We start from the raw sequence: 17,189 nt of genomic DNA, 5'->3' as shown, positions 1-17,189 counted from the left end.
TAATGTGAAAGTTAAGAGCCTGTTTGTGTTGGATATTTTTTTTTAGGTCATAAACTAAAGATTCAGGGGGTGATTGGTAAATAAAAATCGATTTGGGAAATAACGGACACCCTAATATGTAATTAAAAATCAATTTCAATCAAAGTTTCCTTGCCAGCAATGTCGCCACGATAGTAATGAAAACGCGCGGGAGTCGCGGGAGTGTTTAGCCCCACATAAATTTTGTGTTAATTTTCGAATAACACAATACATGTGTTACATTCCAGATTTTATGATCATTTAACATAAGCAATATTTTAAAGTAAATTAACACAAACGACTTGTGTTGAATTAATAGATTTGTTGAAAATCAACACAGAAAATTGAACCGAACAATTTTTCAATACAAATACAAGATATTGTTCAGATTCACTGTATAATTTATCTATTTATTTTTACTGAACCAACAATATTTTTCGAAAGAAGAAATAAACGAAATTTTATTGCGTTTTTATTTCGTAGTTAAATGCTGATTTTAGGGATCTTTTATTAACATAAGATAGGATTACATAAAAAAACCCGAAAACTATAAAAAGGCCATTTGGCCAAAAATCGGACTCATGGAGTTTCTTAACTTAACGATTCAATATATACTAAATTTCATATTTGGCGTTTCTGTTGAATCTGCTACTGATCGTGAATAAATAAATTAACCAATTGACTTCTTAATTTGGAGTAATATCGCCCACAAGATTATAACTCGTAAATCAAATTTTGAAAGTAGGTTTCAATGAAACTGTTGGAAAAATTTTTTTAATCAATAATATGGTAATTTATCAATGAAAGTGTTTTAGTTTTGTTGAATATTAATGCTTACTTTATATTTTAAAAAAAAACTTTTTACATTTTTTATATTCAAACTATAGTTTTTTGTTCTGACGAAAGTTGCAAACTCTTTTGTCTTTCCATCCATGCACTCGTGTTCCCTTTTTTCCGGTTACATTTTTATATTTTTTATAAACGACCTGTCTTAAAAAGGCGACCCTCTATACCCTATAGTCTTCATAGTTCTCTTTTACTTTAGCGTGTTACTATTTTCATTTTCACTAGTTTTTTTCATTACTTTTTACTTCACTTAGCCTTTGAAAAGTGCTAAAAGAACACTAATAGTTAGGCATAGAAGGTCGAGGTCAAAGCGAATAATTCGAGAATGATGAGTTACTTTACGCGCTTATTTTTTTTATATCTGGCTTCTCATTCTTTGGTAGCACGGCTTAATCAAAGTAAATAACAGAAAAAAAACTAGCAATGAGTGAAAAGAAGTGAAACTAAAGAAAATAAAGTTTCAAGAAAATTTTTCTTTCATCAGAAATTGTAAATTTGCTCTCTGTCATTATTATTATCTTTCTATTATTAACATTCTTACATAGTCAGCACACTATAATTAGGGGAGACCGGGGAACAACGGACTCACTTAAAAATTTGCAAAAAAAAAAATTTTTTTTTGTAATTGTCATATTTTTATTAGTTTGATTTATTTATCAAGTTTCAAAGTGCCACAAGATACCCGGGCTCGACGGACCTCCCGAGCAATTAGAAAAAAAAAAATTTTTTTCATAGTCTAGATTTATGAGTTTGATGTAATTTACAAATTTTCTCTTCAATGAACGTATTTTTTAGTTAAAAAATTTTTTTTTCTGTAATTCAGAGCTTATAAGCGATTTATGAACACAATATAGCATTTGGGGTAAAATGGAATACTTCATGATTTTTTTTATTTAACACAACAACAACAATAAAATCTATGAATGAAATACACGGAACATAAAAGTTGTTTCTTGTCAAAATTATTATTTTGGATGCGAGGATGATGGTCCTTCTGCCAAAAATAAATTTTTTCGTTAATACTGATCACTATTAGAAGTTTGTTTAATATACTCTTAATTAAAGATACTATGTCCTTTTAGGACAACAAATTTTTTTGTCATACATATTGAAAGATAATCAATGATTTATTCAATACAAGTGAAATTAAAGGATGCAGAGTCATTTCAAACAAAAAATAAAATTTTTACTTCATCATTTTTTAGAAATGGTCCGTCCTGCCCTGAAAAAAATTTTTTATCTTTAAATTTTGTCAAAATTATAATGAATTTGTTCGAGGTCGATCAAAACAACTTGTACCCAGTGTTCAAGAATCACAAAAATAAATAGCGGCTTAGGGGGGGGGGGGGGGTCGTGTTCAGTCACTGTACAACACTAGCATTTTTCAATTAATTTTCAAGGATTTCTAATTATTCTATCACGCTGATTCACATCTTGTACACAACGGATCGTTTGAATAGAGATAACCCCACTACTTGATTCTTTGTGATGTATTTAATTTATAGTTTTGATCTACCACTAAATTATACTGCTATGGCATTGAAGATAAAATTAATAGCTAACACTGATAAACAACTTATGACTATTGTACATACGGCTTAGTCTAGTAACACGTTTTAACTGCGTGGTGGTTAGCAGTTTGTCGAGCATAAGAAAACTAGGCAGTAGCTTAAGTAAGTGTACAGTGACATCAGTGCGTTCTGGATACAATGGATAAAAGTATTAGTGAGAATGATCATGATGATATCAACGTAAAACCTAAATTTCTTGATCAAGAAGCCCCTCTACTAGATGACAATGATATCGCAAAAATAATTGAACGTAAAACAGGTGTATCGGGTCAATCGGTAACAAACTGGCGTCTCGAGCCAATCACAAGTTCTTACGGATTCTTGGGATCGTACTACCAACTCATTGTCACAGTCAGCAAAAGTAATGCTAGCAATGGTGAAAGTAATGATATTGGCGCCAAAAATACAGAATACTATTTTTTTGCAAAAACTCCGCCGGCTTCGGGGCCACAACGTGAGGTTGCGTTGCAAATAGGAATTTTTAACAAAGAGATTGTTATGTATGACGATATGATACCGAGGATTGGTAGTAAAAGAGGATCCAATTGGTCCCCGGAGTGCTATTTCTGCAAACGAGACGTCATCATTGTGATGGAAGACCTTAAGTATCAGAATTATACAACACTCGGGAAAGAAGTGATATTTGATTACGACATTCTTTCAAGTCTCTTTGAAACTTTCGCCAAATTTCATTCGAGATCCTTGATTTTTGAAGAGCAATTACGTGCCCAAGGTAAAACATTACAGGATGTTTGGCCTGATCAGCTCAATAATGGACTTTTTAGTAGCCACGAAAAGTCAAGGCTGTATCAAAAATCAGCGCTTATGGGAATTTGTTGTTTGGTTAAAGCCATTGATAGCCTCACAGACAATCAAAAAGACATGATAATTAATAAAATTACCAGGTGGTCTGAATGTTTAGTGGCAGCGTTCAAGCCATCATCTAAATACCGCAACGTCATAGCTCATCAAGACGTTTGGACAGCCAATGTCATGTTTCTGATGGATGGTCAAGGCAAACCTCAAAAGTGCCGCCTGATTGATTTTCAATTTTACGGTTATCTCAATCCAGCTATGGACCTAATGGTATCATTCTACATGACCACTAATCGTAGTACACGTGACAATTTCTCCGATACACTTATTCAACACTATTACAACTGTGTAAAACAGTGCTTAGAAAATGAAAGCTTTGACATAAAAAAAATTTTACCGTGGAATGAATTCAGACAATCTTGCGAAGATGCACGACCTTGGGGATTGATGACCTCCTTGATCAACTTACAGCTTACGCTTCTAGACGACCATGTTCGTGAAAAATACTACGTACGTTCTCCTGAGCTACTTGAAAACATTTCGCTCGGCAGTGGACGGACTGAACTTGTCTCAATGCAGTTTAAAACCAATCAGTTGTACCGAGAGAGATTCACGGAAAATATTTTCGAAGTTCTCGAACAATTTTCTGACCAAGTAACGGTTTAGTTGGACGGTTAGTAAGTCTAAGGCTATTATTAAGTAACGTTATAAATATTTTGATAATTAAAAAAAATTTTTTTTACAGTTGCAGTACTATATTTGTATGCTTGATCACATTTCTTCGTAGCGATTTGAACAAAAATTATAGTTTTACTTTTTACCTTAAAAAAAAAATTTTACGATAATTTTAATAAAAAATTTTTAATTTAAATTGAGTTCGAACAAAAAGACTATTTATTGCATTGTATGAAAATAATTTCAATTGTTATTGAATTGAAATCAGATTATTTCGACTGCTCATTCAAATCAAAGGATTCCATCCATTCCAATTTAACTTTAATATTTTTATATTTTACACATCGATAATTTGCAGCGTTCGAGATCAATAAAAAACAGCAATTATTTTACAAGTCAATTTTATATACACTTTCAATAGAGGAAATAAATGCATGGATTTTTTTTTATTCAATAAAAACTGTGAAAAGTGAAATTAACTGGTTTCATTTTAATAACTTTCACATTTTATCAGTCATATTACAAATATACTCAAACTTTATGTCAGCAAGTTAGTTTTTATTTAACATGTAAGATTTTTATTTTAATAAAAACATTATTGTAAATTTTATGGTTGTTTTATTATTATTATTATTAATATTTTTTCGACCCTGGAATCGAGATTCCCTAAGGGCCACAATATACAAAAGTATTACAAAGTATAGTACAATAATAATATTTACATATAAACATACAATAAGTAAAACAAATTTAGTAAATTAAATGAATTGAATTAATTAAGTTAATAAATTAGATAGTTAGGTAGTTAGGTCGGTCGACTCCAATTATATAATAATAGTACATAAATACATATTTGATCAATAGTATGATAATGATCTAAGTGGACCTAATTTACGTGATATATGGACGTAATTTTACGTCTTTCTGTAGAAAATAATTATAACACTCTGATCTGAATTCTTTACAAGTTGTAATTGACACAATAGATGAGGGCAGATCATTCCATACTCGGATAGCAGACAGTTAAAATGAATGTTCATAAGTATATGTACGACAGGTTGGTTGATACAGGACAATCTATTTGACGATGTGCACGCGCATGCACGGTACTCAAGATATAGAAATTCTTCCGCAATATTTTATCACAATTCAATCGTAAGATTTTATATGTAATACATGCCAAAAAGAACTCATGCCTACTGCACAGTTTCAACCAACCTAGTCTTATTCTTCCTATGTCTATTACTTTAGATAGAAACCCATGGAATTCTATAGGAATTTATGGAAATTTGGCTGTACACATCATAGGAATTTACAGGAACCCATAGGAATTCCTGTATGAAAATTTTAGACAATGGTATGAAGAATCGATCGGAAATTTATAAATAAAAAATAATCGTTAGATTTTCTGTGCGTATCCCATTTTACCCCGGACACACTGTTTTTCACCCGAATCCCTTATAAAATCTAAACAGTAAATAACTTCAAAACTGAAAACTAAACCAGATTTCTTTAGCTCAGAAACGCATGTCTGTAATTTTCTATGCCCATAGAGCTCCATTCGTAAACAGCAACAAGTTTAAGAATCGACCGCCTAGTAAATTTCCATATTTTACTTTTTCTAAATTACCTGTTTCAAAATGCCGTTGGAACATACCACAGTCTCAAAAGTGATTTAACTGAACGTATCACTGTCTTAATTTTAACTTCATTTTATTTAATCCCGTTTACTTAATGCTCATTAGTTTACTTAGCCTTTGAAGAATTTCAAGAGAGCATAAAAAGTCAAAGTCAAAGTGAATAATTTGAGAGTGATGAGTAACTATATACACCCGCTTTTTTCTGCTATCTTACTTCTGGTTCTTAATTTATACAACTCAGTAATCTCAACAAAGACAGAACAGTAAGGAATGAAAAAGTAAAAGTAGAAAACTCTTTGAAGACATCTTTTTTTTTTTCATTCCTATTATGATCTCGAGGGTTTGCTTACTTTTTCCCAAGCTCTTCAATTACACTCTCCAATAACCAGCAATACAGCAACTATCGCTTACAAGGCTATTTATTCATACCGATCCCCACTACTGTCATCTCAATTATTTATCATTGCACCGAGACCGGCTATGAACGTGAAGAGGGGATCAAAACGACTACACGGCTACTGAGATGATTAAACATAAATTGAGTGGGCTCTTTGATTTGTCAGTCGGCTTCGTGACTGAGGCGTTAAACAATCGTATTGTCAGTAGCCTAGTTGTTGAGACCGTGGTTGATACAAGTGATAGAAATGATTAGTCGAATCAAGTGTTGTGATAAATTTACTCTCAATTGGTGGTAAGCACTGACATTGCATTGTATATAAATATAAATATAAATCAATCGAAGTAAGCAAACAATGAAATAACTGTTTTGGGAAACAATGAGCGAGCGTATTGTTACGGATTCCAATAATGGCACCGATCCAAGACCGTCTGTTGATCAAGACCCCAATCTGCTAGATGACAGTGATATAGCTAAAATAATTTCACGTAAAACAGGTGGATCAGGTGACTCGGTGATCAATTGGCGACTTGAGCCAATAACAAGCACTTGTGGATTCATGGGTTCGTATTATCAATTGATCGTCACAGTGAACAATAATAACGCCAATCAAAATGATAACAGTTCGTCTGATTCAACGATATTATATTTTTTTGCAAAAACACCTCCACCTAAAGGACCACAACGTGAGTTTACGCAACGAACAGGGCTATTCAACAAAGAGATTGTTATGTATGATGAGATTATCCCGAGAATGGGTAGCGGTTTTGAAGCCAAGTGGTCACCTGATTGTTACCTCTGCAAACGAGATGTCATCATCGTGATGGAGGACCTCAAGCACCAAAATTACACAACACTCGACAAATACGTGGCATTTGATTACGAGGTCCTTGAATGTCTTTTCGAAAGCTTCGCACGATTTCACTCACGATCGTTTATTCTTGAAGAGCGACTACGTGTTCAAGGTAAAACACTGCGTGATATTTGGCCAGATCAACTCCGAGAAGGACTTTTTAGTAACAATGAAAGATCAATGCTCTATCAGAAATCCTCGCTAATGGGAATTGACTGTTTGGTCAACGCCATTGATTGCCTTACAGACAATCAGAAAGAGATTACAATGAGTAAAATCACTAGATGGTGGGAATGCCTTCTAACAGCATTAGAACCGTCCCGTAAATACCGTAATGTAATTTGTCACCGAGACGTTTGGTCAGCTAACTTCATGTTTCTGACAAATGAACTAGGTAAACCTATCAATTGCCGATTGATTGACTTTCAGTACTACAGCTATCTAAATCCGGCTATGGATTTAATCCTGTCACTTTACATGATCACTAATCGTAACGTTCGTGACAAATATTTTGATATTCTTGTGCAACATTATTACAATTGTTTGAAACAGTGTTTATATAATGAGAGTTTTGATGTTGATAAAATTCTACCATGGGACGACTTCAAACAATCTTGCCAAGATGCACGACCTTGGGGACTCATTTATATAATATTTAACCAGCAGGTCACGCTTTTAGATGATGATGCTTGTGAAAAATACTTTGCACGTTCACCTCAACTACTCGAGCACGTTCTTTATGGAACAGCTCGAACTGAACTTGTTTCGATGCAATTTCAAAATAATCATTTGTACCGAGAAAAATTTACGGAAAACATTTTTGAAATTTTCCAACTTTTGCCTGACCAAGTACAAGTTTAGTTTTATTCTGTTCATGTTTCACTAAGGGGCAAAATGAGACGCCGTTTTTTAAGACAAGAAATTTTTTTAGTAAAAAAAAATGCTTAGTAACTGTTTGTAGAAAAAGGGGCAAGTTGACCAGCCTGGACAGTGCGGCCATTTTAGAATTTTTTCCAAGTGTTTCTTATTTGAATTATTTTATTGTAAACTGAAAAATGATGAGGTAAAATTGTGAAAAAAATGTAACGGAGTTTTTTCAAGTAAAATTAAAAACATTGTAGATATTTTGTATGGCTTCATACAATTTCAGTCTTATCTTTCTGATCTAAATCTACTGATAAGCTCTTATGACATTTGCAACACGATATATTCATAAAATCTCTTGCATGTCTGCGAGTAATTCTCAATGAAAGTTAAATAACTTTTATAATAATTTACTTATTCCATATTGCAAACTCTGATATTGAGATAAAATGAGTTTATGTCCATGGCGAGAACTTTAATTTCAGTGAAAAGAAATTTATTGTATAATTTAGATAACAGTTCGGATTTTATAGCTCACAGTGTCATTGTTCCCCGCATGGAAAAACTGTATAGTGTTAAAAATTTATAAAAATATACATGGTAAATATGTGATAAATATATGGAAGCAAAAATATATATATTTATGAATATATGTTTTTTACATATATTGGATTATATATTTTTAATAATATATTTCTTTCTATATAATATTTTATATTTCTCTATATATATTATCTCATATAATGCTCAATATATTTTTGTCATATATGGATGGTATATATGTAATTTATAAAGTATAATATAATAAAATTTATATATATTTTGACTCATATAATTAGTGATATATTGTCTGTATATAATTGATCATAGATGGAAGAACTAATATGTTTAAATCTATGGTTTGCGGTATATTGAAGTTATATTTTTCCAATATATATTAAATTATATTTTTCTCGATATCCCTGATTAAACAAAATGATTAAAAATGATTTCACACGTTAAATGTCCATAAGAGACAGGATTAGAAATGATTTGAAGGATTAAAAAGTATTTAAAATGATTAAAAAACAAATCATTTTAAATCATTTTTAATCATTTTGTTTAATCAGGGATATTGAAAATTATAGTCTTTATATACCTATATTTTTTGAGAAGCTGCCCAATAGCATAGAAATGAAAATTACAAACTAAAATGCATGGTTTTTATTATGTAACATACCATAGTACGAAAAATATGTATAGTACCATATATTTTGCAATATACTGGAAAACTTATATAAAAAATATACATCATATTGTATATTAATAAATATACTACTTTCAATACAATATATCAATATATAATAAAATATACCAAGATATATATGCTAAACATACATAACAAAAGTTATATTGATAAATATATAATTAATATATTGTAGCAATATATTTTTTTATTAATACGGCAAAAATATAAATATGATTTTATATATTGTGCAATATATCACATTATAATATTCATATATTTTAAAGTATAGTTTTTCACATATAAAGTTTTTTCATGCGGGTCATGTTGCCCCTTGCCACAGCTTAAAAGAAATTTTGCGGTGGTCCATTTTGCCCCTTGTCTTTATAATGTATGTTATATATGATGTTGCAAATGTATTGAGAATATCAAAAAATCTTATACTCCATAATATCTTTGAATTAATAAAATTGTGATCAAGTTCCCAAAAAAATTTTTATTTTATTAAAGAAACAAAACCTCGTTTTTTCCACCAACAGTTGGCATTTTTCCTTGTAAAAATATTGTTTTCTGTTCTAATAAAGCTTACAAACTCTTTTGTCTCTACTTTCATGCACTCATGTTTATATTTTCCGGTCGTATTTTTATTTTTCCGCTTTTTTTTCTTAAACGACTTATTTCAAAATGACAATACTCTCTATTGTTTTCATATGATTATTTTTTTATTTTAACGTGTTATTGTTTTTTTTTTTTCATTTATATATATGTATCGATATATTTTTTTGTAATGTTTTCCACGTCTGTAACACTTGACACCAGGGAAAAAATCTACTCTGGGCTAAATATATGTTGTCGATGCGCGAGTTTAAAGAAAATTCTACTGTTGACATACTATGATAAGGAAATACAAAATATTATTATTTGATGGGATAAGATAAAAGTTTTATCAACAAAAACAATAAAATTGGAAGATTTAAATCGAATTATATTTTCATGTTTTTAGTTGGTACACTGTAAAAAAAACGGGGTAAATCCAGGCGGTGTAGGTGTTAAAATAACACCGCTGCCGGTGTAAATATTCTTTACCGGTGTTAAAATGTTTTTCGGTGAATAATTTTATCACTAATTGAATCAGTAAAAGCCACTGTTTATTTCCGTGAAATTCACTGATGGCCTCAGTGAAAATAAATCACTGATCGCATCAGTGAAATTCAATGTTAATACTAACAGAATATTCACTGTGAATGTCAGTGAAATAGGTCCGCTATTTTAGAACAGCCCAAATCAATAAAAATGTATGTACCTGAAGATCGGAGCGTTTTTCACTCAACGTAAATGAAAAAAATTCATGTAATTTTACTGAAAGTGACTTGAGGGGTAGTTAGGGCCGGTTGCAATTTACGGTTGACATACTAGCACTTATACGAAACATTTCCAAAATCTAGATCCAGTAGATTCTTTACTTTTTATTTTCACTCCTCGAAAACGTTCCAATCTTTAGATAGGGTAAAAGCCCCTATATCCGCTCACTTTTCAATAGAGTGAGGTTAAATCACTCAATATAAATTAAAAAATAAAATGAAAAACCGTATGTTTTTTTTATAGTTATTTTTTGAAGTTTCGAGTATTAGAATAAAATTTAAGTTTGAAGAATAATGTTGATAATTAATTATTATTAATTTTTTAAATAAGCTCCTTGAGTGTACCCATAGTCGCTCACTAAAAGTTGTGATGTACCATTACTCGATCAACACATGGCCCTATAGTCGCACAAAGACAATATCAATTAAACTATAATAAGTTTATTGATTTGGACAAATAATTTATAAATTATACTACTTTATTCTTTCATAATATAAAATTTCATGAATTTTAAAAATGGATTTAATAAGATATAGTTATAACAATTCTTAAAAAATTTGACGTAGCCTAAATTTAATCTAACGAATGAACGTTAAAGTAAAAAATGCTCGGCTGAGCACGATTTTGAAAACAGTCATTTAATTTAAATTTATAATCTATTATTAAACAATTTGATACATCATATTTTAGTATATTTAGATTCACAAATAATTATTTATCAATAACATTTTTAGTTTTATTTATAATAATTATAAAAAATCGCCTTAAACAGTTAAAGTGAGCGACTAATGGTACTAAGCGGGTAAGGGGCTCTTACCTTACATATAAATTTCACAAATTCATTTTTAGAAAACACTTAATCCTGTCTATATGTAATATTATCGTAGCTCATAGGTAATATAAATTTATCACAGCTTTCAGCTTTGACGTAACGATTTACTTTACAATCTATTACAATATTAATAGTCTCGTCATGAATTTTGACTAACGAGTGGAATCAAATTACAAAATTAATTACTTATATTTGATCGATTATTAAGCTAAATTTTCTGACTAGTAACATATTAATCGATCACGTCGAAGATTGGAAGCAAAGAAATTAATTTTACTTGTTATCATCTCGTACTTCGTAAAGATACCTGGTAAAATAAGTATCTCATCAGAATCACCAATTAGATACCTATGTAATAATAATTTCCATGCGCACAAAGAAAATGATCTTCTTGATCTCTGTGACAGTGTGATATCGCATTAATTGAGCATATAACAAGAGGTAACAAACAAACATCTAAAACCAATTGCACTTACGATTCCATGGGTTTGTCCAACTCATTGTTATCGCTAGCAAGAGCAATAGCAACAATAGTGAATGTGACGATAATACGGCCAACAACTGAATTTATTTTCTTTGCGAAGCTATTACCACCAACAGTGGTCCCAGTGGGAGTTTACGCTGGAAACTACTGTCAGAACTCTTTGACAAAGAGATTGTCATGTACGACGAGATCGTGCTGCGAATGGGGTCTGGAAGAGAATCCAAGTGGTCAACTGAGTGCTGCTTCTGCAAACGAGATGTCATCATCGTAATGGAGGATTTCAAGCACCATAATTACACAACACTTGACAAACACGCGGTTGATTATAATTTCCTTGGGGGTTTGTTTGAAACTTTAATGATATTCATTTGCGATCATTGATCCTTGAAGATTAAATACGTGTTCAAGGATGTCTCAGGTAGGATGATGCTCACGAGTCTTCTAGACCCCATCTAGCCTTTAAGTGTTAAAAGAGTTAGTTTGTTCTTTTCATCAAATGTTATAGAGCGACAAATAACGTACCCGCGAGTAATAAGGCCCGTCGGATATTAAGGCCCAAGTGACAGAAATGATATTTAAAATAATCGCCTCCGCTAAAAGCTACTCTAGTAGAAGGGTCTTGCATAGAAATGTTATGACAAGTTTATAGAGTCCCGATACTACGTTCCCTGTCTTCTATATTTCATCATCTGTCATATACTGTCCTAGTGCAGAAGAAATTATAAAAAACAATCTAGTCTTCTGACTCTTGAAAAGCATTGTTGCTAAATTTAAGTGATGATTTATCTTTAATACCAATTTTATTAAGTATAGTTCAGTTATTCCAGATTGTTTAATCCGTAGGCCTTATTACTCGTAGTAAAATAAGGCCTATTCGTATGGTTTTTGTAAAAGTTCAATTTTTTGTTTGTTTATGGTAAAAATTACCAATACTTCGTTATATTTTATGGCTAATGTATTGAAATAAAGATTAATGATACATTTCGATAATTAAATGCAATATTTTCGATTCTATTCAAAATCTTCCTTAGCTAGACCTTATTACCCACCGGTACCTTAGTATTAGATTTTGTTCTTTAGGCATAATATTGTCCTCTTTTTACTGAGGTACTATCCGAAAAGCAGACGTCTTTTCGAAGTCAGTGGTTTCGAACTGTGGGGAAAGTTCTTCCATCTGTGGACGAAGATGGACACCTGAATTCAGGCAGAGGCAAATAGGAAAATTTGTGAGACGAGTCATTACGCCTATAGTTTTATCGACTAATTACCTCATCCTTAGATCACTATACGAATCATCATTCCTCGCCTACATTGATGATCATATTCTATGGTTTGTTCTTTTGAGGATTTGTAAAAGAGACTCTTTTGTCGACCAATAATAAGCTTTTATATTCTGGGGGGGGGGGGGGGGGCTAATCGATAGTTTATTCCTCATAAGTCTCAAAGAGTAATTCCTTCAGTACGCAACCCATTCCCTTATGGCCTGTAAATTTCTAGATACGCCGAACGGGGTACGGTAAGATCGGTTACACAATAAAAACATTCTGAACTGACGAAAAACTGTTTAGCAAGTAAGAGAAGCTGCGATTTATTGGAAATTCGCATTCGCAGAAAGATATTTGATTCCAATGAGTGGAATGACCAGGTGGTAGAAATGCTCAATGACAGCACTATAACCATTAAGTAAATACTGTAATGTTTTCTGTCATCGAGACAATTGCTCTGCTTCTGCTAACGTCATGTGTGTTGATGAATAACCATAGTAAATCTCTCAGCTGTCGTCCTATCGATTTTCAATCTCATCAACAGCTACACTTATCCAGCAATTGCCTTGATGGTATCGTTCAACATGATCTATAGTCATGAGCGAGACAATTATTGTGATGTTATCGTTAATACTCATTGCAGTTATAAAAAGAGTGTTTAGACAATTAGACTTTGTTTACTGAGGACGTTCTACCGGGATTATGTAGAACAACTTTGTAATGGACGACCTTGTAAGCTTATTTGTGCCATGTTTTGTGAACAAGTTACTTTTCTAAATGATGCTCGTAAAAAGTCTACATGCGTTAGCTAAAACTATTACTTGAGCACGTACGCTACGGTAGAGGTCATACTGAACTTGTTTTAATGCAATTTTAGAACAATCACCTACTGTAGAATATTTCTTTAAAATTTTTGAACGAATACTTAATGAAATTTGAGTTAGTTGAGTACTTAGGTAATCATGTTTTGAAGTTGTAATTGAATGAACTAATTTTGAGATTTTGATAAAGTGATAAACCGGAGAAATAGTTTAGATCGTTATAGATCTAATTTGTTATATTTTTTAGATCAATTGATTTACTTGAATCTACAAGAATTTTATAGGTAGATCAATATAGATCTTCGTAAATCTACATTGACGTAATAATGACAAAATCTTAATGACGTGGATCTACATTGATCTAAATCAATTTTCCTTTGGGAGATAAATATAATAAGGTCATACATAGATCATTAGAGATCTTTCTAGATCAATAGAAATTTTCGTGCGTCAATATGGATCTATGAAGATCTGAACAGGTCAACATAAATTTACGTAGATCTATATTGATCGATATTGACTCACGCAGATCTATTTTAATCTAAGTGAATTTACGTAGATTGATATGGATCGATATAGATCTACCGAAATCAGCATAAATTTACGTAGGTCTAATTAGATCTATATCGATCTAATGTAAATATAAATAGATGTAGATCAATATTGATCTTAATCAATTTATTAAAAAAAGTAGATCTAATGAACTCATATATAGATCACAACAATGCTATATAGATCTATGTTGACTGACGCGGACCTATACGTATCTGGGTATATGAAGATCTACAGAGATCAATATACATTTACGTAGATCTAGATAGATCTATATCGATCTGTAGATTCATTTGTGTCTGCATAGATCAACATAGATCTTCGTTGATCAAAATCTATCAATACAGGTCTACGTAAATTAATATAGATCAACACAGATCAAAGTAGATCTAAATCGATCTACATGAATATGACAGTGAACTAGATTAATTTTTAAGATCTACATAGATCCAAATTACATTTTTTTGTGATTACTCGTAAAAAATTATTTAAATCTTAGCCGTAATAAAATCTACAGAAATATTTTTATCACAAATTTTAAATTTACCGCGATCTCAATAGCTGCTTTCTAGATCTAGATCTAGATCTCCTTGAATCTAAACTTGTTTTTCTATGAGACTTTGAAATCAACCCTTATCAAAATCAAAATTAGGAATTTTTATACTCTGATAACTCCTTTTTTTTAGTTTCCATCCGCTTAGATCTTGAAAATTCTAAATAGATCTCAGTAATAAAAAAAATTAGGTCTGACTAAATCTATAGGAAATGTGGGATCTAGGTCTCTGTATATCTAAATTGTTTCTTTAACAGTGAGTATAAGTATTCCTAAGGGACAATAAAAAAAAAATACTAACATAAGACCCGTCAATAATAGCCCCATTACTTTTTCTTAAGGTAACAGTACAACCCCTTTAAATTTTTAAATTATATCCTCGTCGTAAGCTATTAAATAATTATACTGAGATTAGTAAAAGTACCGAGTAACGATTAAACCACCCTTCTTAGCCAATTTAATGGATCGTACATTAAGAATACCTTCTTTTTGTATTTAAATGTCAAAAGTTTGTATAAATTAATAAATGAAGATTAAGAACTCTCGAAGATCGTAAAACAGTCTTAAAACTTTCTACTTAAGGGTTAACAGCATCAAGCTAAGGATGAAAAATTTTTTATCACAAATCGTATAAGTTGGGATCAAATAAAAAATATTAAAATTAATGAGGGTAAAAAAGGTACAAAGTCTTACCATTACGTTAAAAAATTTTTCTTCATGCCGTCTGGCCTGACATTGATCCTCTATATCCAGATAGTGAGAAACACAACACTATCACGTGACAATTCATTTTTTATCACTCAATATTTAACAAAAAAAAAAAAGATAACAATGATTTTTTTTTTTTTTTTTTTTTTCAAATTCTAATGGGTTATTATTTTAAGGTATGAAAATTTTATATCCTTAATTATTACTATGAACTAAATTCACTTGATAAACTGGAACTCACTCATGTAAAAATAAATTGCAATGAAATGAAAAAAAAAATTTTTTTTGTTTTTTTTTTTGCTTCAATTTATTGAAACTAAAATTTTAACCGCAATCACTGGCCAACACTAACCACTAACTATACGATACTCGTTAGATTTAAAGCACTCTTGGGATATTGACACGTTTTCATTTAGAAAAAAAAATATGTATAAATATACAAATATATAGACGAAATAAATTAAATAAATATATGCACTTAACACATTAACATTTATAACACTGGAGGAAAAAAATAAAATAATTGTCACAATTTTGAAGGATCAAAATAAAAAAAAAAAAATAATAAAATGCACTTCACTGATTAAAATAAAAAATGAACAAGAAAATCTTTTGATGTGCGATCACTTGAATTATTTTTAATATTTTATGAATTTAAATTGTGGCTTTTTTCTTATTTATTTTTTTTTTTTTTGCAAAATAATTGCGATGTATAAATTTGAATGGGTCAATTTTATGTTCGTTTATTTATTTATTATTTTCACCGAAATCTCACGCTGTGAAAATCAAATGCGAGACTTTGAATATAAAAACTGTACACGCGGTTCGTATGAAAGCTCGCGCGATACTAGAATCTAAGGACGAGTTTCGTTGCCGCCACGAGGTTCAACGCTTGCGCTCTTATATAAATGGTTATTACTACCCCCGTTGAGCTTTCGGATATTTTTATGATAGCTTTGAATTAACAGATTTTATATGGAAAAGTGGAATGAAAGAAAAATTGCGCAGTAAAGAATTTTTTATGGTCGAGTTAAATAGTGGGTGAAATATTCAAATTTTGTTGTATGTTAAAATTTCACGAGATCGTGAGAATAGATAAATAATAACGTTGATCTACAATAGATCTCAGAAGATCTAATTTTTGAAAAAATTACTTCTGCTAGAAGTAACGTAGATCTAATTTTTGAAAAAATTAGATCTACGTTACTTCTAGCAGATCTATGGAGATCCATCTATACAAAAATATATATGAGCATAATAGCATGCATACGCAACACTAAAGATATAAGCGGCATATATACTATTTTTCCGGAACATATATTTTTTCGTACGGAAAGGCAGATCTTATAGTTGCCAAGGTTTGTTTTTCAAAAGATCTACAAAAATTTTTAGAAATCCGCGGAAATCGTCGAAGATCTCTGTATCCTTAGTAAGAAAAATTGATATTCATAACTTGTAGATCTACAGAGATTTAAATAGATCCCCATTGATATTACTATAAAATCTTCGAAGATCTACTGAGATCAACAGAAATCTTTTGAGATCATCATAGATCTAAGACGATCTCAGATTCGAGGTCATTAAAGATTACCATACACGGTAAGAAATGCATGGCGTTCAACACCATGCTGGTATGATCTCAAGACAGATACTAAAATAGTATGTGAAATATTCCAAGACAGTATTGTAACGAGTCTCAGAAGTATG

At 31.0% G+C, this 17,189-nt stretch overlaps 3 protein-coding genes across 4 annotated transcripts in view; 2 read left to right on the top strand and 1 right to left on the bottom strand.

The window, feature by feature from the left end:
* The window catches only part of LOC130678125 (suppressor of lurcher protein 1), a 473,368-nt gene extending 457,061 nt beyond the window's left edge, over positions 1-16,307 (bottom strand). Inside the window, exon 1 of the mRNA XM_057485109.1 lies at positions 15,468-16,307. Coding sequence (XP_057341092.1) covers positions 15,468-15,470 — 3 coding nt within the window. The 5' untranslated portion in view covers positions 15,471-16,307. The remainder of the gene's footprint in view (positions 1-15,467) is intronic.
* LOC130678128 (uncharacterized) lies at positions 2,480-4,496 on the top strand. 2 transcript variants are annotated; one of them, XM_057485113.1, is made up of 2 exons: positions 2,480-3,924; positions 3,997-4,496. In XM_057485113.1, exon 1 carries the CDS (start codon positions 2,574-2,576, stop codon positions 3,915-3,917), a length of 1,344 nt encoding a protein of 447 aa, XP_057341096.1. In that variant the 5' UTR covers positions 2,480-2,573; the 3' UTR covers positions 3,918-3,924; positions 3,997-4,496. The 2 variants fall into 2 exon arrangements, with proteins under 2 accessions (XP_057341096.1, XP_057341097.1); XM_057485114.1 differs by having other exon boundaries at positions 2,480-3,928.
* On the top strand, positions 5,955-12,521 carry LOC130678130 (uncharacterized). Its single transcript, XM_057485115.1, has one exon. The coding sequence runs from the start codon at positions 6,343-6,345 to the stop codon at positions 7,675-7,677; it is 1,335 nt and encodes a 444-aa protein (XP_057341098.1). The 5' UTR covers positions 5,955-6,342; the 3' UTR covers positions 7,678-12,521.
* Positions 16,308-17,189: the final 882 nt, after the last annotated feature.

Source organism: Microplitis mediator, chromosome 1, assembly GCF_029852145.1.
Source record: "Microplitis mediator isolate UGA2020A chromosome 1, iyMicMedi2.1, whole genome shotgun sequence".
Taxonomy (NCBI): domain Eukaryota; kingdom Metazoa; phylum Arthropoda; class Insecta; order Hymenoptera; family Braconidae; genus Microplitis; species Microplitis mediator.
This window is presented reverse-complemented; position numbering and strand designations above follow the sequence as displayed.

Bases quoted from the DNA above. Each gene is read 5' to 3' on its own strand.
- LOC130678128 (XM_057485113.1), top strand. From the start codon at position 2,574: ATGGATAAAAGTATTAGTGAGAATGATCATGATGATATCAACGTAAAA.
- LOC130678130 (XM_057485115.1), top strand. From the start codon at position 6,343: ATGAGCGAGCGTATTGTTACGGATTCCAATAATGGCACCGATCCAAGA.